The 24,166-nt window shown below is 38.9% G+C and overlaps 1 protein-coding gene across 1 annotated transcript in view; it reads left to right on the top strand.

The window, feature by feature from the left end:
* Positions 1-1,597, top strand: part of nkx2.2a (NK2 homeobox 2a) — a 2,249-nt gene extending 652 nt beyond the window's left edge. The window contains exon 2 of the mRNA XM_030044731.1: positions 619-1,597. Within this exon, the coding sequence (XP_029900591.1) occupies positions 619-1,175 (557 nt within the window). The 3' untranslated portion in view covers positions 1,176-1,597. The remainder of the gene's footprint in view (positions 1-618) is intronic.
* The last annotated feature ends 22,569 nt before the right edge of the window (positions 1,598-24,166 follow it).

Below are 24,166 nucleotides of genomic sequence, written 5' to 3'. Positions count from 1 at the left end.
TATTCATCTTTATGCACCGTGCACTGCTACGCTCGTCTTGAGGCGTTAAAGCTCAACAATTGCAAGCAGTGTTTTCGGCTCACCACAGGTTCTTTTTTCTTATCATAAGAAATCTGATCGATAAAGCATCGTGGAAAACGCGGGGCTGTAAGTTATCCATTCTATATCCAGGTTGTGAAATATTAGACTGCATTCTGTGAGGATTTACAGGCAGACAATGCACGTTTTGATGCTTCAGTGACTCGCCCTCCTTGTGGAGATTTGGGGCTAATGAATCATTTTTTGTGCTCTCTGCACCTAAACTGCACCCAAGAGTTAAAAAAAAAAATGTATTTACAGCCAAATATGCCTGCGTTTTGTTTTATTATTCAACTTTGCAAAACAACTAAAAAGAAAATTGTCCATCTTGCGTTGTTTTTTTTTTTTGTTTTTTTTTCCAACTCTTTTTTGATAAATAAAATATAAGACTTATTGTGCAGCAGCACAATTAATTTCCAGTTCATGAAAACTTTTCCATGATGGCTATAGGGTGTGTGCTTATGATAAATGCGCACATGCTTGAACTTTACATCAACATTTTGACTCATTTTTTTTCCCACCCCCTGTCTTTTGCTGCAGTGCACGGTCTCTCCGCCAGCTCTCAGGACTCGGCCAAGTCCCCGGAGCCGTCCGCAGACGACGAATCGCCGGACAACGACAAGGAAACTTCCAGCAGCGGCGGCAGCGACTCCGGCAAGAAGCGGAAAAGGAGGGTGTTGTTTTCCAAGGCGCAGACCTATGAGCTGGAACGCCGGTTCCGGCAGCAGAGGTACCTGTCCGCCCCGGAGAGGGAACACCTGGCCAGCCTGATCCGCCTCACCCCGACCCAAGTGAAGATCTGGTTCCAGAACCACCGGTATAAGATGAAGAGAGCCCGGGCCGAGAAAGGTATGGAAGTGACCCATCTCCCTTCTCCCAGGCGGGTGGCCGTGCCCGTCTTAGTCAGGGATGGAAAGCCTTGTCACACTCTTAAAGCTCAGGACTTGGCGGCCACTTTTCAGGCCGGGATCCCCTTCTCGGCTTATAGTGCCCAGTCACTCCAACACATGCAGTATAACGCTCAGTACAGCGCCGCAGCCACGCCACAGTTCCCCACAGCACATCACTTGGTGCAAACGCAGCAGTGGACTTGGTGAGAGAAATTGTAGAGACTTGGCTTGGGAGCACGGATAGGGAGTTTCACCACAAAGTAAAAAAAAAGAAAAAGAAAAAAAAAAACAACAAACAAACAAACAAAAGACTTTTCATTTTTGCAGCTTGACCCATATATATACTACCATTTTTATTCGGGGCTCATGTGTGCGCCGTGTTTACATGTTTTCGTTAAGAGAACTGGGTCCAAACCTCTCCCTTATAGATTTTATTAAGAATGTCAATGCTCTTCTTGTGAATTTTTTTGTAAAGTATGTTGTGTGTTGGTTGTAGAGATGTTTTCTTTTTTGTCCCTTCGTGTTATCAGCACGTACGAACCACTTTATAATTATAGAAAATTTTAATTTCTTGCTTCTTTTATGGACCGAAAAAATATTTATGGCCATGAATAAACATTGGCAACTTTTCAGCTTTTTTTCATTTGTTTTTATTTCCTGTAAATATTTTGTGGCAAATGTTTGCAACCTAGAGAACTTTCGGGAGCGTTTAGCTGGAGATATACATATTTCCAATTTAAAATGAAGGAGACAGTTTTGGCGAAAGCATTATGACTGCCGTGTCAGACCCCATATGACTATGTGAGTAACAGTGAAGCTGCGCGATGGTGGGTAAATAACCCGATTTTTTTTTATAAGGATTTTAATAAAAATGATGTGTTTCAGAAATGAGGTTTTGGTTTACGTGTCATCTTGGAGTTGATTGGCTTTGAATAGACATCGCAAACATTGCAATGAATGGCGAGGTGCAAAACATTATTGTGGCACAGAATAGAGGTTGGCTCTGGGAATAAATCTCTGGCGCACTTCAGTCCTTTTCTTTTGAGACAAATTTAATCCGCAAAATATTTTTTCTGAATCCGAACACCTCACTAATAAAGAGGCTAAAGTCACTTGTGAAATGGGACTAAAATCCACTCACTTAATATAAGAGGGCTTCTTCAGCTAAGAAGCTTTTGAGTCAAAAGCTCTCCTTTTTGTCTGCATCCCGAGCCACTCTCGGCCGTGAAAGTGGTAGCCTATCTATGCTGGGGGAAAAAAATATTTAATGCAATAAATGTTTTGTTATCTTGTTATGAGCTACCGTGCAAATAGAGCAGGAATAATCAATAACTCACAAGCCACTTTGCTTTGTTTGAACACGGCCAGTGCTCATCTAAAATGCGCAAGGCTTAGAGGGGTTTTAATCGACTGAAAAGTTTTTGTTTCTTAGTTTTTACATCGTGTTAAGGATGACAGCCCAATGTATGAGAAATACTTTCCCCGGTTAGGGCACGACGTTTTTTTTTTTTCTGAGTGGAAACCAAAGCAAGTACAATTGGCTCCCCAGTGATCCACAGAGCGCACTGCGGATTATCAGAGTCCATTCAATATCTTGGGTAAATATGATAAACTAGCCAAAAAAATCTATGCATTTTGTTTGTCCCCGCACCGAAATCTCGCAACAGATGTTAGAGTCGCCCCTATCATCACTGAACAAACAAGTAAATTGAGCAGATTTGCTAATTATTTACAGAATCGAGTCTCAAGGGGCTGCTGCTTTTGTGGGCTACAGAGACTCAATTTGTCCCTGACAGAAAGGTTTTGTATTTGATCACTGACTGAGCTTGTAGCTCTAATAAATTGGCGATATTTTTTCGTTTTTTTTTATTTCTTCATTATAATAAAGAAGAAGTATCGTGACATTCGAAACACCGCCGCGTACAGCGTGTTGGTGTCAGGATGGACTTTATTTAATAAGATGAAAAGAAATAGTTTCATGGTCAATATCAAGAACTGACGATGAGGGATAAGTGGTGAAATGAGACGCAGTGCGTGTTATGGGAAAGTGCAAATTGAATTGGAAAAAGGCCAGTGGTAAAGAACTGAATTTAATTGGATTTTTCTTAACATTGGGCCTATGTTGTGGTAGCTCCCAAACCAAAAAATATTAACAAACTGAACTCGTTGAGCCATTCTTAAGAGCAGACAATAACAACATCTAAGACCTCTTAAAAGTCAATAAAACATGTTGATTTCTGTGTGGCCTGAGGCCCTTTGCCCTCAGATTTACCACTCTGACGGGGCAGTTTGGTGCACTCTATCATTGCATAATACAGTACACCACACAGCACACACACAAAAGCCCAGGCCTGCTTCTCCTGGATGTTAGAGGCGTGCATATTAACGAGCAGCAAGAGTGGGAATGCAGACAGTGTAGATAGAGAGACTGACAGAGTTTCTTGGTGCTGTTCAGAGTCAGGGAGATGTATCCTTGGGCTTTTTGTCCTGCCTGTCACTTGGTGCCATTGTGATCTTTGCTGCACACGTTGTATCCCATATGGGCAGCTGGGCTCGGACAAGGAGAAAAGGATCTCTTACAAAACCCAAATTGTATCCAGCTTTCAAATAAAGCATTGTTGTCTCTCAAAGAAAAACGAATTAAAAATTCGTGCTATATCTATTCTGGTAAAAAAGAAGCCCCATTCACAGATAACAGGGAGTCCTTCTTCCTTGATAGAGCTATGCCAACAACAGCCTTCTCATTTCTCTTTTCCCCTCTATCCCCTCCGTTCTCCAAAGTGAAAGACTGATTATTGTCTGTCCCAAAAAGTGGATCGTCACTGCGCAAAAAAGTATTTCTAATTCCAGACAGTGTTCTTCCTTGTTTGCTTTGAGTCCGAGTCGTAGGTTATGCGTGGGCCTGTTTCGGAAATAGCCACATGGAAAAACGATTTGCCTCCATCACATCCCATTTTAGGGAATTCCGTACGAGGCGAAACACTGGGCTATAAGAGCCATCTTCCATTTTGCACCAATTAAACATTTTTGTCCTGGACTTAAAAAAAAAAAAAAAAAAAAAAAAAAAAAAAAATCTAGCCATGGATTTGTCAGCGGCGTAGACGCCAAGGAGATTTTTTATGCGGATAGTAATGACAGAAATATGCAAATAGCACGATTGATTAATCAAAGAATCTTTCATTTGCATTCTAATTTTTTATTGTGAATCCAGTGTAATGGAAGTCGAGCTGTAGGATGCAGATGTTTTTCCCATGAGAACAAAAACTGGTGATATTGGCAGGTGTTTGGTGGACTTGTATGCACAGGCCTGCTCCCACTGAAAAAATAGGCTAATGAAGTGATAAACATCAACATGGCTCTTTTTTGGGGGGTATTTTTCCTCACATCAAACGAGTCAATATGCAACAAAGACTATCCGTCAGCTAATGTAGATTAAAACAGTGTTAGGTTATTCATATAGTTTTATTTGTGCACCCGATCGTGCTCTCTTTTCCTCCCCAAAATTTAACCAAATACATTAACCCAGTGAGGGCATGCATAGTGCAGATAGTTACACTTTCCGGGCAAACAATATTTGCTAAATTTCACCCTTGTGTTGTCATTAATGCGCCAGAAAATTACACGACCTCTTTCCCAGCGCAGCTACAGAGTTAGGAGTATCGGAAATTGCTTTTGGCTGCTTAAAGGGAATAAACCAGGAAATGTTAAAACAAGCATCTCGGTGCGCAGCATAGTTCAACCTGCGTGGATAACACTATTATATGCCTTGGAATACAATACTTGAGGAAATATGCACTTGGGACACCATGGATCTTCGTCATCCTGCCCATTTGAACCTCGACATGAATCATTTTTCTATCATGTACATCTCCAAATAAACGAGGATTTCAAAGCTATAATAAGCGGTGCTTTTCATTTAAAGGAAGCTATCTGGGTTTTATTGCCTTAAAGGAGATCCAGATTAGATTCGCCACAGTGCAGATATTAAAGAGAGAGGGAGTGATGGAGGGAGGGAGAGGCAGAATAGATGTCACCAAATGGGAGCAAAGGAATTGTTGCGCCTGTTTGCCACAAGATGGAAGCAGAGGTCCATAGTCGACGGCAGACCGCCTGCACTTGGATTTGTTAAACAACCCAACTTCATTTTAGCCAGTGTTTTCGCCCACATTACACTGCAACAAAAACATATTTCACCTACTGAAATTACCATGTTTTTTTAATGAATTGAGGTGTCGGTTATGGGCCTAATTTGTGATTTAAGTGCATGTGGCTTACCACTTTGTAAATGATCTTGAACGCATGATCATATCTCCCTTGGAAAAAAGGGACTCAAAGTAGGAGCAGCTCATTGGTAATTAAAATAATCTTCATTTCAAACTGTGTGCGTGCGTGCGTGCGTGCGTGCGTGCGTGTGTGTGTGTGTGTGTGTGTGTGTGAGAGAGAGAGAGAGAGAGAGAGAGAGAGAGAGAGAGAGAGAGAGAGAGAGAGAGAGGACAGGTTAAATCCACAGTGTGGCGCAATAGGATAGGAGAAAAATGGTATGAATTAATTCACTTCAGTGAAAGTGAACAATAGAGCTGATACTCCCTGAAGTGAGGTTATCCGAGGAAAGACTCAACTGAAACAGCGTCCTTCACAACAAGGGAGACTGTCACCTAGAATTGGCAAAATGTACAGCATCGTCCTTACCACCAATTAATCTCAAATGAACACTGAATTCAAAACAACAGTAATCCTTATGAACCAATTCTCAGCTGATTTTTTATTTATTTATTTATTTATTTTTTAATTTGGATAGATATTGCAGGTAGCCTATAAAATTATATTTGATTTTGCTTTTCAGCATACAAGATTAATTTTAGTTGGTCCACTCACCTGCACCTGATGTTCAATATATTGGCTTTGAGCTGTCACAGGATGGTCCATGTTCTAAGAAAGGGCAGTCAGAGGTCCTCAGAAAAAAGACAGAGTTTAATATTTTTATTGTTGTTTATTTCATTCACTAAGTATGACATCTCTCTCTCTACAGTCATCTGCCAAACTAGAAACAGTCATGGAATCATTTTCTAAATCATGTCTAACAGGAAAATCCTCTCAGGTAGAGGGTGTGTCAGCAGTATCCAGTTGGGCGTGTGTGTGTTTAAGACTTTTGTTTTTGGGAGTTTATGACATGAACATGTTTGAGAACTTGTGACCAACAGGGATAGCAGATACTTGAAAATACAGAGGGAACTGGCCTGATAAATGCACAGAAACCAAAACAGAAAAATATAATCAGTGTCCATCATGTTTAAGGATGCTTTATGAAGATGGTTTGTCTTGCCTTTCAGAGTGCAAAGTGCCTGAACCTAATCATCCCTGCAGGTAAACAAGCCAGCAAAGCACTGAGAGATGGGTCAAATGACGTCACACTGATAGGCCGCCATCTTTAAGCACCTGCTCACTTCAAAAGCAGAGAGCTTGCACCTGTAGGGGGCCTCATTGGGTTAGAAAGACGAGCCAGCGGGGGGGTTGGAGATGTTGTGCATGATGGAAGAGGGGCGAGCAAGGAGGAAAAATAAATTCATGATTTGCATGAGTTCAGTCCATTTTAATAAGGCTGGAATGAAATTATAGAGGCACATGTAAACACACACCTACACACACACACACACACACACACACACAGCAAAAGATGGTGAAGAACAAACACTAACAGAGACAACACACAGAGGGATAAACAACACAGATTGGCTAGTATTGCAAAATGCAGAATGAATTATATCTTGACACAGTGAAGCAGCATATATGAAACTGTATGTTTCTCATGGTTACGGTTAGGGTTAGGGTTGACTATTTTTATGGAACAAGAGTCGGTCACTGGCAACATTTCAATGTAATAATTACTTCAGCTGGTGAAACTTAAATAATGTTGATGTCTTAATTGATTTTCTAATTGCCAGGGTCTTCAACAATGTGTGTGTGTGTCCATATCTGTGCATGTGCGTGCGTGTGTGTGTGTGTGTGTGTGTGTGTGTGTGTGTGTGTGTGCATGCATGCAGGTGGCAGGGTGGGGTTATAGTGTTATGTGAACCAGATCATATCTTCAGAGTCAATCCACAACTTTACTCAGTGAGTTCCCACACAGTGTTGTGCAGATCAGCCTACCTGCTGCATGAGAGGAATCTGGTTAGCTGCATGGGAGCTGAGTGAAACACACACAAACACACACAAACACACACACACACACACACACACACACACACACACACACACACACACACACCAGTGCCCGTGGTTTTAAATAAGGAAGAATTGGAGGAACCGTTGAAATGGAGGATTGCAGCTTGACAGCAGTTTTTATGTGGAGCTGAAGTGTCACAAAAAATGTCCCGGCACCCTCTCTGAGCATCTCTGAGCTTCACCAACTTCTGTCGCCTTGTGTTTGTACGCTGTCTTTATTTATAACCTAAAATAAAAATAAAAAAAAAAATACCCAGATGGAGTTCTGTTTTTGACTTGTATCTAATTTGAAAGCAGAGAATATTCAAGAGTCATTTGTATTTTGCAGCAGTGGGGTATTCAGTATGCCGGCAACACTCTGCAACAAGTAAACTTTTTACTTAAATGGAAACACATGCAGTAAAAATCACCATCAGCATTGCAATGTGTTATACAAAAAATACATTCATCAAGTGTAAATGGTTTATTTTTTTTCATATTTGATTTCTGGAATGAATGCTCATTAATAAATGAGAAGACCTTTTGTTGCTCACATACTATGTCCTTGTCTGCTTGAATCCTACAAAGGTCTCTTTTATAATTACTCTTTGGACTTGACTTGATATTATTGTCTTGTTTTCTTTTGGAATATTATGGATAATAATAATAATAACAATAATAACAATAATAGTGATGATAATAAAACAAGAATGGAGAAGAATGATGCATGGTAACATTTACATGTGTCTCTTGTTGAGTGGTAACACTAAGACAGCCCCAAGTTTAGAGCCTGAGCATATCACAGGTGCAACCAAAATTTGGGATGCAGTTTCTTAAATTTTATATCTGACTGACTTAGATCATGTGTTTAAATGTTTGTATGTGTGTGTGTGTGTGTGTGTGTGTGTGTGTGTGTGGTTTAAGATTTTTTTCCTCCAGCTTAATCTACTTGAAGGTCTTTTGACAACTATTGCTTTCTCATCATTATCTACTACTCTCACTACTGGTTGATAAATTAATTACTGCATTCAATAAAAAAAAATCATAAAATGCTGTTCCCTTCCATGCATGGAAACATGAATGAGAAAAAAAAAATTCATAACCCAACTAAGCGACTGCATCTTCATTTAGAATCATTTTTTCACACACTTCATGTGCCATAAATGCAAGTAGACACAGAGCAGTTTAAGCTCCTAACTTGTTCCATATAATCTTGAATTTAAAGTAAAGCTAAGGCCAGGCTAACACAGATAGGAGGCAACTGTCCCGCATTCACTGTGACACTTTTCTGAATACTGATCCACTCAGTGTAACAGAGTCAGCCCAGAAAGTCTTAAAATGGATGGATATTTCGCTGTTATTCTTGCCTCCTTGCACCAGACAAAACAAGCTGCTGTGTTTTGCTGCAAGAGACGCTGATAGTGCAGATTCTTTAAATCAAGGTAGGTTGTGGGTTAGGGTTTAAAGTGCTGTGGGATGACCAGCAGCTTGTTTGGAGTCATCTTTGGAAAAAAAGAGTGAACGTCAAGGTTCTTGACTTCACTGAATGCTGAGATTAGTGAAACAGTGGAGTCTGCTGGGTACAAGGAGGACTTATCGAGATGCTTTGGTAGAGTGCTCAGACAGAGGAGGGTTTCTACTGCCTCACTCAGTCTGTCCACAAACCCTCACTGACTACAGCCATGTTAAAATGTGCTCTGGACTTTGAACGAAATAAAACACACAAGAAAAACCTGTCTGTCTTCATCAATGCCATATTTGTAATTATGTGTCAGGACGGGATTTACATAGAACAGTGTTCATGATACATCCATCGATCGCTTCCTTACATGGTTCTTGCATGGTGGATTTTACACTATAAATAAAAAAAAAATGCTATTGAAACATGCAAGTGACATCACTTCATATTTATATGTCATATCTTAGTGAAGGAAATTTCATCCATTTCTTTGTACTCATGCCATTGAGATTGGATGACAAAAATCATTCAGTATCCAATTAGAAACATGTTGTTGAGAGCCATTAAAAACTGAGTCTCAAGCAGACCTGTTTTATTCAGCTTCCTCCTGCTGTCTCGCCAGTGTGCAAAATCCATTACGCAGCCAGACAAATATGAGCATTCAGCCAGTCCTTTTAATTGTGGTTTAATACACAAAGGAACAATTGGGTAAACAGAGTACAGTGACCAGTAATTAGGCTTATCCCATGGACTAGATGGCAGGATGGAATGGTTTGAGGATCTTCATTATCTAAGACACATGCTGAAAAATAGGCATGTCCTTGCATAAATAGAATAGTAAGTGTGAGGCTTCAGTTGCTGCCACAAAATGGCTTAAGTGTTCTGGTTTTCAAAGCATCTCCAAAATGCATAAGTTTGTGGAACTCAGCTTATACTAAGTGATCCTCTCAGTCTCAGTGTGTCTGTGTCAGATGGAGTGACAGCAACTGCCAGCGTCACTAGAGCAGCAGATATATCTACAAATATGAAAGATGAGCAACATATAAAAGAAACAGTTTTGTTTTTAATTGCAGTGCCTGTTCGGTTTTGGCGTGCACACAAACTAGACTGTGACACACTTGGATGTAGTCGGCAGACTGAAGCAGCTTGTGTGGAACGCCAAGGACTGCACTGAGAACATTTCAGTGGGCAAAACAAGGACAAAGAAAAGGTCAAGTGGGTCAAATTTAGTGACAGGTGACTTTTTTTTTTTTTGGTCTACAAACCCATAACATCAGGAACTATGAGTGCAGTAGAAACACATCAGGCCAACACCCAGTGTCTGCTGCTTTGCCTCTGCATCCTCAGTTCACATGTTTGTTGCTTTTCATCCCATAAGTCAGTTATTTTTGTTCATTATGAAGTTTGCAGCATTTTATTGTCAGTGTGGGCACTTATTCTAAAGTTGTCAAAATTTTATGACACTGTGCAACTCAGCTACTAGTCTATCATGTGTACTGAAGCTGTTATGAGCCCACTTGTGAAAGTGTTCTGAAATGAGTGAGTTGTGAGCGCTGTTTGCTCTTACAGAGAATGAGATTTCAACATTTTGGTCTGAAAGCATCGTTTCGCAACACAAATGATAATGTGTGTTTTCCCTCATGTATGAACCTATGTGCAATATCAGAACTGTTGATCTCAAGTCACTGCCCTTCTGAATTAAATGTGAATTTGTTTCACTCAAAACATAAATGTATGCATTGTGTTTAAACAGAATATTCACATGAGTTTCACAGCACATATTATGTTGTGTTATGGGCTTTAATTTTATAAGTAAATTTAAATTCTCAAGGTGTAAGAACTTACATGTAGAGACGCCTGAGTTCAAAGCCCTCTGTCTCTTACATCTGTGAGTTGCTTCCTATTAAAAAGTTGTGCTGCTGTTTTATGATATGCAAATTGCCATATGGTCTTATTTTCCTTTGTCTTCTCTTTCTCAATGTTCCACCGTAGGACTTGAATTGTCTTGTATAACAACCACAATCCGCTCCAGTCAGGTGGGCTGGATGGGGGACAGCGCCAACAATCAGGTTCCCAGAGTTGAGTGTTTATGCCTTTCACTAAATGGATTGTCTCACCTTCTTCAGAAGATGAACATGAGGTGCTTGAGATGCCAGCACTGCAAATGGATCCTGGGGCTCTGAGCTTGATAATGACCGGCCATCATCTGTTTCAGACATGCTTCAATCAGCATGCGTGATGATCAGAGAGGAACAATATGGTGGCAACATGTTTTGCCAAATTGAGTTGACACTACTTCCTGTGTAATGAGGATGTAAAATATGTATTGTATGACTGTGCCTATCATGTTTGTGCACTTGTGGCCTGTTGTGAATATAAAATGTGTCTCTAGCCACATTGGAAAATGAATTAAAAAAGTTTCTTGGTGATATTTGTTGTGGCTTTGCTTTGCAATTAACGATAATGGAGCAATATTTTGAGAAAGTTTATTGTGTCCTGCATCACATTCAGACTCTGTGCTCCATGCAATGCCTGGGATTGAAGCGAGGAACCTTTGAGTTATGAAACTTCTGTAAATGCAATGTCAAAGTGCCATCAACACAGAAGCAGGGCAGCTGCAAAAAGCAACGTCACATCAGCTCATTACTATGTAAAAGGATATGTCAATGAATAAAACCAAACTAATGGATGTCCAATGAAGCCATCAAAATCTCTCACTTGCCTTTTTCATTGTTAGTGTTTGTGTTTAGAGTTCAGAGGCACAGCTGGAAACACACACAACAGGAGGTGTGTGTGGTGCACTCATGCCCTCTGTCACTGCCAGAGTGCATCTGAGCAAAGCGCCGAGCCACGCTGTTCAAGGTCCGCTGCACTAAGAGAGACACAACACAAAAGAAAAACACAAAAAAAGAGCTTGACGAAAATCCAGTGTGGATCGAAATATTGTTTGTCACACAATAAAAGTGTGTGCAGAGTATTTAAGTGTGCCAGCTTTATTAGTCTTTCACGTTGTGCACCATGAACTGATGCAGCTGATGAACTGGATGTGTGCATGATTGTTGCTACTATCTCCTTACAATTCTGAGGAAATGCATGTGTTTGTGTCTAGGGCTGTATATAAAATCACTTCTAGTTACCAAACATAAAATGGCTACTAAACTAATCTTCAAAATGATTGTATATATTTTATTAATACATTGTTGTGATGTATAAAAACAAACACACAAACGCAGTAACACAATGACACAGTCATAAATTAAAATTGATAAAGAATAAACAGCTTCAGTACACATTAATGTAATGCTGTACTTCAAAACTGAAGATGCAGGCCACAGAGGGTCTCCAATATGCACAGTACGCTCCACTGCTCTGGTAGGAAACTTCAGGCCCGAGGGCCACTCAGGCCCACCTTTTCATTTACTACGGCCCTGCAGTTTTCCAAAAGACATTTAAATATCAATAGCAAAACTGAAAATCACCATTCATCTGTTTGGAGACACTTTTTTATTGCATTTGAACAGAGGAACAAACTGCATATCTAGTGTACTCTAGGCTTAGATCAGTGACATAAAGGTTAGTTACTGTTTTTCTATTACAGAATATATTTTCCATCCCTTTAAAAAAAAAAATGTAGCCAATGCCCCACAAGTATTTTGATGAATATTGCCATGTTCTTTGCCATAAAACGGGCTCCCCAGTCCTGCTCTACTGGTTCAACACATGATATGTCAGCCTGTGAACCACACGCAAACTGTCACTTCTGCTGCAGCAACTTCAGTGCCAAGGAAGGTCGGTACTGTGAGGGGAAACAGAAAGTGCATTCTGTCCACAATATGTACAGCCAAAGCCTTCAAGGTAAAGTGACATCAAATATAAGGTCATACTTGGAAATTAGATTTTGAATCTCAGTGTGTTTTTCTCCTTGTTAAGTAAAATCAGCTTGGTGATGTACAATATCCATACAGGTTTCTCATTGTTTTGCCTGGAAACACAGATGTCCAGATAAGTTAAATAGAGGGATACTGGTAAGTGGTGGGCATTAGCTGGGCTGCATTTTTGTCTTTTAAACTGAATACTGTAAGCACTGGAGGGTGGAGGTGGGACAATTTTGTGAAATAATCTGAGTAAATCTAAAGGCATACTACAGCCGCTGTTATTTTAAGACTTTCATTTTGAGGCCTGTAGTAGAATTGGGGCGGCTGCATTCGAGATGCAGGGCTGTGAACGGTTCAAACGAGTGGACAGGATGAGGAAATCTGTGAGAAATGTCCACCTCTCCATCAGCAGCTACTGCCGAGGTGCACTTGAGCAAGTCTCTAAACTTGCTCTGCTGAGTGGCCAGCAGCAGACAACTGTGGTCATAGGCGTTTACCATGTTTGAACCTATGTTATTGTAGAAAGTCAAACAGGACACTAGAGAAAATGTCCAGAGATACTCAGTCAACCCACCATGGATGAATAAAGGTTTCAAAATACTCTTGTTGTTACATCATGAATATTTCTTGCTGCCATATAATCCTGTCACAACAGGCAGATAAAATTAGAGGAAACATTTGACATATGCACCAGTGAGGAGTCCATGCTATTAAGAGTGCTGAGGTACATTAAAACAACATTTATTGCAAAAAAGCAAGCATTGTGTGCCTTAAACTCAGATTTAGCCTCCATTAAAGCATATCAATTAATTTGTACTCATTATCAGTGGCGATGTTAATTGTTTCAATTTTGTTTGAAGTAAAATGTGGGGCAGGTGCATATCAGGGCCAACGTATTTTGATTAATTGCTTGTACTTAAAACAATACTTGAATTAAAGACAATTATATAAAATATGATTGGTCTTGCATTTTATATTTTGGATTGCAACTTATTGCCAAATGTAAATTTACACAGTTACTCAAAGGTTTGCTGCGCATTTTCTGAAGTGCTTGTCCACCCCTTTCATAAACAATAAAGAGGGTAATATTTTGTGTTATCACTATTTTGTATTATAAGTGTTGTCCGCAAACCAACAGATAACCATCCATGCATGTACAACACAAACAGATCTAGATTACTGCAACTAAGTAGAAGCATATTCAGTGTCAAGCAGAGTCTGAAACAGCTTGGAAAAAATCAACAAATACTTATGAGAGACCTGATGGTAAAATTGATGGATTATTTATTTATTTATTTATTGGCATCAGGGTACCATTGACATTAATACAGACCTGCATCTATGAGGATAATAATATGAGTAAAATAATAACAGAAGGTTAACAGGTTCAACATCATCACGGGATCCAAACAGACAGAAAAACAAAACAAAACACATTTTTCACATTTTTTGTTTTAAAAATAATGTTGAAAGTTGTCAAATTAGCTATTTTAACACTGACAGAAGTATCTCATGTATGATTCCAGTCATTGGAGCAGCATGATATTACAATGCAACTGTACATTGTTTCTGGCATGGGATGTAAGAAATTCAGTGACACAAAATAAGCTGCACCATATTGATTTTAAACAGATGAAAATGCGACTGTTATATTTGCTTGTGCGATGTTGAGGTGTGATGCATTTCAGTGGTGAATGAATCAAATGAAAGGTGCAATTGGAACAGTAGTAGACACTTCAAGGACCCCCCTCCACCTCCCCTTTCCCCCTTCTTTCTCCCCCACTCCTCCCCCCGCCTTGACAGAGCATAAATCGTCTGTCTGGAGGAATCTTTTGCTGGCTCCTGCACACATGGTTTGAGGGAGGAGAGAGGAGGGAACAGTCTGCCACATTTTAGCACACAGTTTCACGATGGTTTCACAGAAGAGGCCAGCCAAGCATTTCAAGTGGTGGAGCAGCGAGAGGGCAGCATTGTCGAGGAGAGCAGGTAGTGTAATGATCAGGCAGACAAGATGACATCAAGCGTCCTCAGGGACAGCCGGGCACAGAGGGCTGACATCCTTCCAGAGAAAAAGAACCACTGGAACAAGACGAGGCAAAACCAACAAACAAGAGAGTCATTAGCGTCAGGCGGGACTGCTGTTTCTATATGGTGCAGCAAGCAGGACAACAGAGGGAGGAGAAAACCAAGTCGCTCAGCAGTGACACATCTGCACTAAAACAAAGACCTTACTGTAAAACACTACAGCTTATAATAATACTGCATCTCACTGTGGGAATATAATAGTTTTAGGTTAATGTGGTATTAATTTAGCCTGTTTTAGGGTTGAGTAAAATAAAAAAAAAAAAATAAAAAAAAATCCTTGACCTCAATATTTCCATATCAGTATTGTAACCATATTGAAGGAGTGACTACTGGTGCTTCCATGAGATATTTACACACAATCATTCCTAATGTGGTGATGTGTGATGACCAGGTAGAGGCAAATCATAAAAAAAAAAAAAAAAGCCTCCCTATAACTGCATTGCAACGTTTAAAGCCAGGAAAAGACCACACTTTTGTCATATCACAATATTACAATATACAAAATCCTATCTCATCTCACAATTTCTAAGTTGTGACATCAATCAGCAACATTTGATCAGTCTATTATTGCACTTACATGGCACCTACAAGAAACACCGTATACCATACTGTATCCTGATATTAATTTGGGAATAAACATTCCCATTTAACCTACATCCAGAGCTATGGAAGATCCAGAGCTATGGAATTATAGGAATTGTAGGCAAAATACAGGCTACAGTACTTCCACACAAAATTGTGAAATTGTTGGTAGTGATTGATGCAATGCCCAAAATCTTAGCGTTGTGTGCTAGTATGTTCTTATTTAAATAGGCTCACATAATGAAGTTTGATTCAGGTTTTAAAAGCCGAGTTTTGATCAGAATATTTGCAAGATTGTTTAAGTTTAGTTAGACAAATAGACAAAAGCTTTACTTTGTAGTTTCAGTGTCAGTGTTAATAACAAATCAAGCACTCAACCTATATTTCAATCATAACATTTATTAGAAATGAACTATTGGATTATTAATATGTTAAAATTAAACTGAACTGGTGTCTATACTAATAACAACACAATATAACAAAATATCAGCATAGATAGGCTTTACAACTGATTAAAGTTCATATAGCATGTAATAATTCTTATTCTTTTCATTGCATTATCTTTTACCATATGCTGACACAGCCGTAACAGACATGATAGTCTTAAACATTTAAAATAAATTATTCTTATGTCCATATTGCAGGGTATTTAAAATCACTACATTATGACCAAACCTGGGCTTTTAAAAAAGGCATTAAGCTTAATTACGACAGATATTTTTAAAACCAGAATAGGACACTGATTAAGATTCTGGCATTTCATGCGAGAGCCGATTCAAATTTGGCTTCTTATACAGGACAGCCGACTGGGATGAACTGCTCTCATTGTTATTCTGCACTTTTGTCCTCCTTTTCCAAATTCAACATCTACCCAATTACAACAGAGTCAGTGGTACAGCTGCCCTGGCTGGAACCAGATGAAAACAGTTCAAACTTACATATTTCTGCCATTTACAGACAAGGCAGCGTGCTAAACCTCCTCTTTATGACTTGAGAAGATGATGCTTTTCTTCCTCCAGCGTATTAATTATTTATGTTGTTATGTGTATAGATGTTTTTATCTGTAGGTAACGGAGCATCACTGGGACAGGACGTGAAGCAGGACATGGTCATGGCACGGCTGGTTGACATCTTCATATTGGAGGTGCTGGTGTAAAGCAAACGACACAGACGGTTCCTTACACTTATCAGAGCATTACAGTAGCGTTTATTTGAAAATTTTATCTTCTGTTATGGTTTGATTTTCAGATAGCACAGAATATAGAGAAAAAGGAGAGAAAATATAGACGGCAATTCAAACATGCTATTTTCCCAGACAAATCCTTCAAATAAAACTCCAAAAACATCCAAAAACAACACAGTATTGATTGTTATAATGTAAACAAGCCTCACCCTTATGCTTTAATGTTGTAAAACTCCTTGGCCATCACCAGTAAATACCGATCACATTAACACCTATAAAATTCACCCCGCTACAAAACATCATTTCTCCACATCTTTGCAAGCCTCCTGTGTTCCTCATCACACATTTCACTCCTCAGGTTTACAGTGTTTTGGCACAGCTGTATTGAAGGAAAAACAAAGAGAAAGAAAATTATGCAGAGGAGGTATATTCTAAGTTTCCTAATTAAGGAATGCACTATGTCTTTGGCATTGTTGTTTTGCAAATAATAATAACTCTATACTCTACTATATTGTTGCTTGGTGATTTTTAAAACCTTTATAAGGAATAAAATTACAATGTAAGATGTTATTTTAAAGGATGCAGGTGAGTTGAGGGATTAGACAATTTTTATCCCTGCTATAGTTCCTCAGATGGCCACCGAAGACATGATTTTGCAGGTTGTTGAACTTAATTTAAGCAATGCTTGAAGTAAACACTGTCCACGTATCAGCACTTATTACCTTTACTGTACACATTTTGTGTGAGCCAGTAGTGAGAGTAACTCATCACATGGCTAAGAATTACAGTCATATCAATGTAAATTAGCAACAAGCTATTGCTTTTTGAATTTGAGCTGTATGAGCACAGTTAGTATTCAGAACAATAACAAATCTTGAGAATAATATTTTTCGAAACTGACCCTCTGATGGAACTTAAATGAATTTTGCATTGCTGTTGTTTTAAACAGCCTGATGGTCACAGAAGCAGATTTTCGACCAAAAAGTTGTAGACTCAGCTCTGCAGTGCATGGCAAAGTCTATCTGATGCCTTGATGCCCTTGAGCAAGACACTTTGAAGCCAAACTGCTCCACTCCCACTGTAACCCCCTTTTCCTGTTTGACCCACTATATGCTCAACAATTGCTTTTTATCTGAAGGCGTTTTTGTCACTTTTCTGGGTTCAAATAATAAATTTCCTTATGGAAATACTCAGAGTACTTTGAACAAATGCGTAGCAAGGTGACCTACTTTATAGTTCGATACATTTTCTACATTTTAAAGGAATGAAGGACCCCAACCATGTATAATCTGAAGCCTGACCGATGATGACTGTGCCTTCTTCCCAAGAGATGCGTGATTGCGGTTGGGAAAATTATTTGTAAAATTCTAGCATGTAACTGGGGGCTATAACTACAGAGTAATGATGTTATAAAATTGGTTTAATAGTCCAAGTAAATACAGACTTGATCTATTCAAAGCTGTGATTTTTTTTTTTTTTTTTTAATTTCAGAAATTTGTATTTGGTAAAAATTAGAATCAATTGAGCAAGTAAATGAACCCGCATTTATTAAGAATGCATAATCTGCTGAAGTTTTGAAGATGCTTCAGTATAGTCACACTTTGTAAACAGTATTAAACATTTCAGTAGTGTTATATAGCTAACACTATATATAAATTTTTGATTTATCTTTCCATTTTACTTTCACCCTTCTTTATGTAATAGTCTACTCTGAGATTCAACGTCAAAGGCAGCACTGCTCAACTGCAAAGAAAACTCTGAAATGTTGAAATGTGTATAAACTATCCTTTAAAAACAATATTTTACATTAGATTCCAAACTGCAGTATATGCTATCATATCTGTCAGGATCAATAAATTCAGAGGCTGAAGTGGTTTTCTGTCTGTTCTGATCCATGCAAATAATATCAGGCGACCTGCTGCACCAGATAAAAGCATCGCAGGAGCTTAAAGTGGGGACAAACATACAGGTAAAAACATCACATTGATATTCAGCTTCCGTTCACTCTTCCATTTCAGTTAGGAAGCCATTTAAAAGTTTTTGTCCCCACATACAGCATTCAAAGTGGATGGAAACTTTCGATTAGACTACATATGTCTTGCCTGTTGACGTAAAAAAAAAAAAAAAAAAAAAAAAAAAAAAAACAAGCAAGATTGAATTCCTGGCATAAATGGACATCAGGACACACTTCATACAGATTGCAGCTATTTTCCTGTGTTTCAGGTGTAAGACCAGGCTTGATTAATTTTTTTTTCTCATCACACATGATAGCACAAAACGTCTGCAACCGGGGTAATAATGTCAATCTAAACTGTCTGCATCAAAGCTCAAACCCTCCCTAAAGAACAATGCCCTGGTGTAAATGAACTAACAACCAACAATACCCACGCAAGTCATCCGTCTCATGGCAATAAGTGACAAAGAGGTGACACTGCTGCCTTTTCAGCCACCAAACTTCACACGGCCGCCATAACCAACCAGAGGCAAGTTTCTCAGAGCAGAGGAGCTGAGCTACACTCACTAGGATCTCATGAATATGTTGGGTGTTTTCAGATGTTTAAAGGTCAGGCAGAAGACACCCTCTGGAGCAGGATACCAAACGGATCCTCCTACTCAAATGTCACACAGCCTGACTGTATAGAGACGCAGGATAGAGTCTTGATGTTAGCCTGGTTTAATTCTATGATATTCAGTCACATTCAGTGTTTGTGTGAGGACGAGTGCTTCATTAAGTCAGTCAAAAGACATAAATGATATGGAGACCCCTAAGCCAGAATTATTACTTTTCATGGCTGCCAATAAACATGAAGTAATGAACTCAAACAAGAAGGAAAGGACTTTCCCTTAAAAGGATCTGTTCAAATTCATAATGCGTTTCATTCTTGGTTTTTGACCCTGCAGGAGAAAATTTGCTCTGCAGGCACTTTTGTTAAATGATAAACCAAGTATGTGTTTGTTGACTATTTCAAAAAGTTTGCACTAGAATTTAAAACATAAAATGCTGCTTAATCTTGACAATATGGAAACTGATGTGGGAAAGTGTGTCCAGCATATTAAAGAGACATGATAGGTACAGCATTATAAAGACACACATGGATGTCATTAATATTATTTTAAGTTATTTTGGTAAATAGTCAGTTTAAATTACTGAAAACTTTCACACAGGGTTGTGAAGAAAAGGGTCCAAAGCATATACATTATTTTGCAATTAAGAAAGCATAAATAATTTCTGCCGCAATAAAATCAAAACATGGTCACAAATCTGCACAATACTTTTTTTTTTTTTTTTTTTTTATCTAAATTGGTATGCATAAAGTTCTGATTTTTATGTGAAACAAAGTGAAAGTTTGCATAAAAAATCATAAATAAATAAAATTCCTAAAAATAAGGGCAGATTAAAAATTATGCTAAACTTTTTAAATGTTCTTAGTGTTTATTTATTGTTTTATTTTTTCCCCTTTGTTTATTCAATATTCTCAGAGAACTGAATAAAGTTTGATGCTATGGGCCTGGATTAGGATTAAGGAGCAAAATTTCTCCATAACTGCTTGTATTCCTTCCTCCCCCGCCCTGCATCGACTGCCACCATCCCAGAGTAATGACATGGCTATAGCTCCTGTTATTATGTATTATGGATATTTCCCTAAAAATGATACTGAAAAGACTGTGGAACAGGTTTGGGGTATTATTTATTCTAATGTGGACACATCTGCTACTAATTATGGCTTGAAATTATGTCTTTGGTCATTATTTCATAGTTCCTCATAAGCTTCTTATTTTCCTACAAATGGGCTAAACTTTGTGAGCTTGGAAGTGCAAAAATCCTGGTGAAGTGCTGCTCCAGAGATACTGAACTTTAAACATTTGACAGCTGGCAAAACTCAGTATTTATATCTAGAATTTAAAAAAAATTCAAGTTCAAATGTTTATTTTGAAAAAGAAAGAAAGAAAAAAGAAAAAAGAAAAAAAAAGAAAAAGAAAGAAAGAAAACGGCACAAGCATAAAGTAACATTTAAAGATCATGGATGCAATCAACTCAATTAAAAAAAAAAAAGATCAGCTAGGATCAGCTTGTAATTTCAAGCTCAACACTCATACACAGAAGCCAGATGCTTAGCGTGTTCCTTGTAGTGAAGTGCGCCAACATTTTTAGTCTCTGTACAACAAAACCTAAAAATAAATAAATAAATAAAAATAAAAATAAACTATGCAAAGCAATGCACAATCAAGAGGATGGGGGAACTTTTCAGGACATCCCCTTCAAAACGAGTTCAACTTATAAGGACAATTGACTGCCAAAGCCAATTAGACAAAGTAAAAGATTGGCAGAGACATTTTGCCATATGAACAACTCGGTGACAAAGCTGGAGTGAACATGGCTGAGTCACAGCCACACTCTCTAAAAGCTTTGTTTACCTGCCCTTACTGCTGCCACAATTAATGCTGCGCAGAAGTGGACTAACCAGGTACCCAGTCCAAGTACACTATTTGCTTTGTTCTGTCGTGCCTCTGGTAATCTGCATTGATCTGCCATGTGTACGTGTGTGTGTGTGTGTGTGTGTGTGTGTGTGTGTGTGTGTGTGTGCGTGCGTGTGTGTGCGTGTGTGTGCATGTGTGTGTGTGTGTGTGTGTGTGCGTGTGTTTAATTGTTGTTATAAAAGACAACAGCTGTGTTAAAATATTGCTGCTCAAAAACAACACCGAGCAAAGTGAGGTAACATCCAAAATACTAAAATCAGTTTCACACACAAACAAAAAACTGAAATATGGTGCATCAAATCTTAAGTAGCGTGAAGAGGTATAAGGAATTGTATTTATTTATTTATTTTATTGACTACCTTTAACACTGAAGACACTACAGTGAGTGACTACACTGTAAAAGAGGTATATAATTGTAATAAATCAGCCCCATTAATGAGCTGAGGGTGTGTGAGCTGCAGGGACACTGGACCAATAATTCACTAAAACTGAACGCTAGAAATGCTGCTAGCTAAATAGCACACTTCCCAGCATGCACTGCACCTGAGCTACCTCTCCAGATGCCCTTCCTTCTTCTAGTGTGAATGAGGTTGCAGGACGGAGATTTGCTATGTGTGCATCGTAGGTGAATCACAGGTCAGCTTCTGATTTAAAATGAAAATGATGATATCCATATTGAAAATGAGTCCCTCTATACATGGCTCTCTAAATCTGTTTTTAATTCTGATACTATCCAGCTCTTGTTTGGATCATTACAGAGGAAACTTGTGGCGTTTCTTTCTTCTAGTGAGAGCGTTCAAATAAACTGCAGTGTGGATCAATTAGAATGAATAAACTTGTCAACATAGCTACTGATTGAATAAGTTTTAAATAAGAACAACTAAACAACTTTGACTACACCATTTTGATACAATTTCATTGGCTTACAGGTTTTGAAGCCATCAAGGAAACTTTAGTTTTTTTGTTTTTTTTAGTTGAATATGTTGCACAGTGTCCCTCTTTGATTTCCCATTCCACTCTGTGCAGTTTTGTATAAAATTGAGTAATGTCCCCACTATAGTAGAAATATGATGTTTTCTTACGCTACACACGCAGCTCTGTCCTTCTCTTTTATGTCTCAGGCCTTTGGTGAATCAAAAGAGACTTGAAAGCTCAAAGTGCACTGAATGCTGCAGGTCAGACGAAGGCAACCAAAACAGAAATTAACCAAAGTGATTAAAAAGGGCAGTGTGTTATACACTCAAAAGCATGAAAAGAACAACACTTATCTAAACGCTGCATTTGCACACATCATACAACATTGGTACAGACGCCTGCACCAATCCTGGAACAGGTCGCTTTAATGCATTCAATACTGCTCCAAATGCATGTTTACTCCACTGAGGAAATACAGTGCAACATGCTGGCTAATAGAAACATGGTCAGTTATAGGGAGCCCCCTTTTCCCCCCAACTGTCAGATTATGGTCAGCATCCCATAATGGCCTATATTCTGTTTTTTGCTTCCTATTAGCATCATTTCGTCCATCAAGCGACATTAATTGTGAATGAATGAAAACTCCTGCAGAAGAATAAGGTCTTCAAGAGGCCTGTCACATACTTTCTCCACTTGGGAGGACCTTTAACCTACTTAGCTGAGGAACTGCACTGTTTCAAGTAGTGCAGCTGAAAGATATGCACCTGCCCGCTTTTCACTCTCAAACTGCTAGGCATTTTAAGAGGAGAGAAAGTATTTGATCTAAATGGGTAGTACACTGACTGCAGGTGTGGAATTTCCTCCACAAATTTCCATACCAATTTACCCAATGGGCCGGCCACAATACAGATGTGGCTTGAATTTTGAGTTTGTGAGTGAAGAATACAAGGATTTTGTGTTGTTGCAGGCCTGCTGGGCTTCCAATGTCAGCATTCAACGTTGAACATTAGGTCTTGCCTCAGCCACGAGATGCTGAATGCCATATTTCACGCATATAGACCTAATAACACCTGAATACCTCATTCAATACTTTTGAGAGGAAAAAAACATACACTATTTTTACCTCGTCTCGCACACTACCGATAAAAAGAGACATTGCTTTCATGATAGAAACGATGACAATGAATTTCTCTATGTTGTCATCAGTTCTTTTTTCCCCCCAGAATTGGAGAGCAGGCCTATTGTTCACATAACATCGGCTATCTTCAAAATTGATGTTCATCCTTTTTATGCAGCCTACGTCTTTTCTTAAAATATTTCCTCAGCTGAGTAGTAGTGCTAGTGTCTGCGTTTTTATTCAATAAAAAAACACCTAGACGAAAGACATTTAGTGCGCAATCACGTGGTTTCTTTGACCATTTTTTAAATGATACAAATCCTAGTTTGGCCCTATATAGAAACCTATCTCTAACTTAAGGAAGAGTGGAAAAAACTCAATCGCCTATATTGTTTTTTTTTTTTTTTTTTTTTTCAATGAGAGGCTATGGGTCGAATTGGAGCAGTAATAATTCTCTGGAAATCTCATTTAAGTGCACTTAGAGGCTTTTGTCAGAGGGATAGGGACGGGGAAATTAGTCGGACTCTAACCGCGCTCACATGGAAATAAATAGCTATATGGTGCGCAATTTACGCAGAACATAACCAGGACAGATTATACCATACATTGACAATATACACATCGCGAGGTTGTTTGGTGACGACGCACCGGCAAAATAACCATCTTGACAAATTGCTTTGTATACTCTTAAAGCAAGTGACATATTCTGCTAAAGAGGTGAGAGAATATGACTTGCTCCCGGTGCACATCAAAGTGTTTCACTTGTTTTCTTCAATCAAAGGGCGAGATCTTGACAGGCCCACTAGTACAGCGACTGATGTGTACAAAAAACATCATCCAACCGAATAAAACTGAGTTTAGAAAAAGGTGGAAATGTCTCACCGTTTTATGGCATATTTTTTAAATTCGCCATAACGGATTTGAGATTTTCAAACTGGCTATAAGGCTGCATAACTCGTCAAGATTGGACATGTTTGCAGGGTACTTCGTGGAAGGCCGGTGTAGCAGTGAGGTGGCAGGTCAGGACCCCGGCCCTTCAGCCATCTCTCCAAATCTCTCTCAGGGTATTGAACCAGCAACGCCGCGATGGACAAAAGCACTTCAGTAACCAAGCGCTTTGGTCCATCTGCTGTGCTGGTGTGTGTGTGTGTGTGTGTGTGTGTGTGTGTGTGTGTGTGTGTGTGTGTGTAGGGAGGGGGGCTGTGGTAATGTGGAAAAAATGTTGCCTGTTTATGATAGCAGGCAACCTACAGAAATGCTTCGTTGGTTATTATGTTTTGGCTATAAACAGTGAAGTATGCG

Source organism: Myripristis murdjan, chromosome 22 (assembly GCF_902150065.1).
Source record: "Myripristis murdjan chromosome 22, fMyrMur1.1, whole genome shotgun sequence".
Lineage (NCBI taxonomy): Eukaryota > Metazoa > Chordata > Actinopteri > Holocentriformes > Holocentridae > Myripristis > Myripristis murdjan.
The sequence above is the reverse complement of the archived record's forward strand: the minus strand, read 5'-3'. Positions and strand labels throughout refer to the sequence as shown.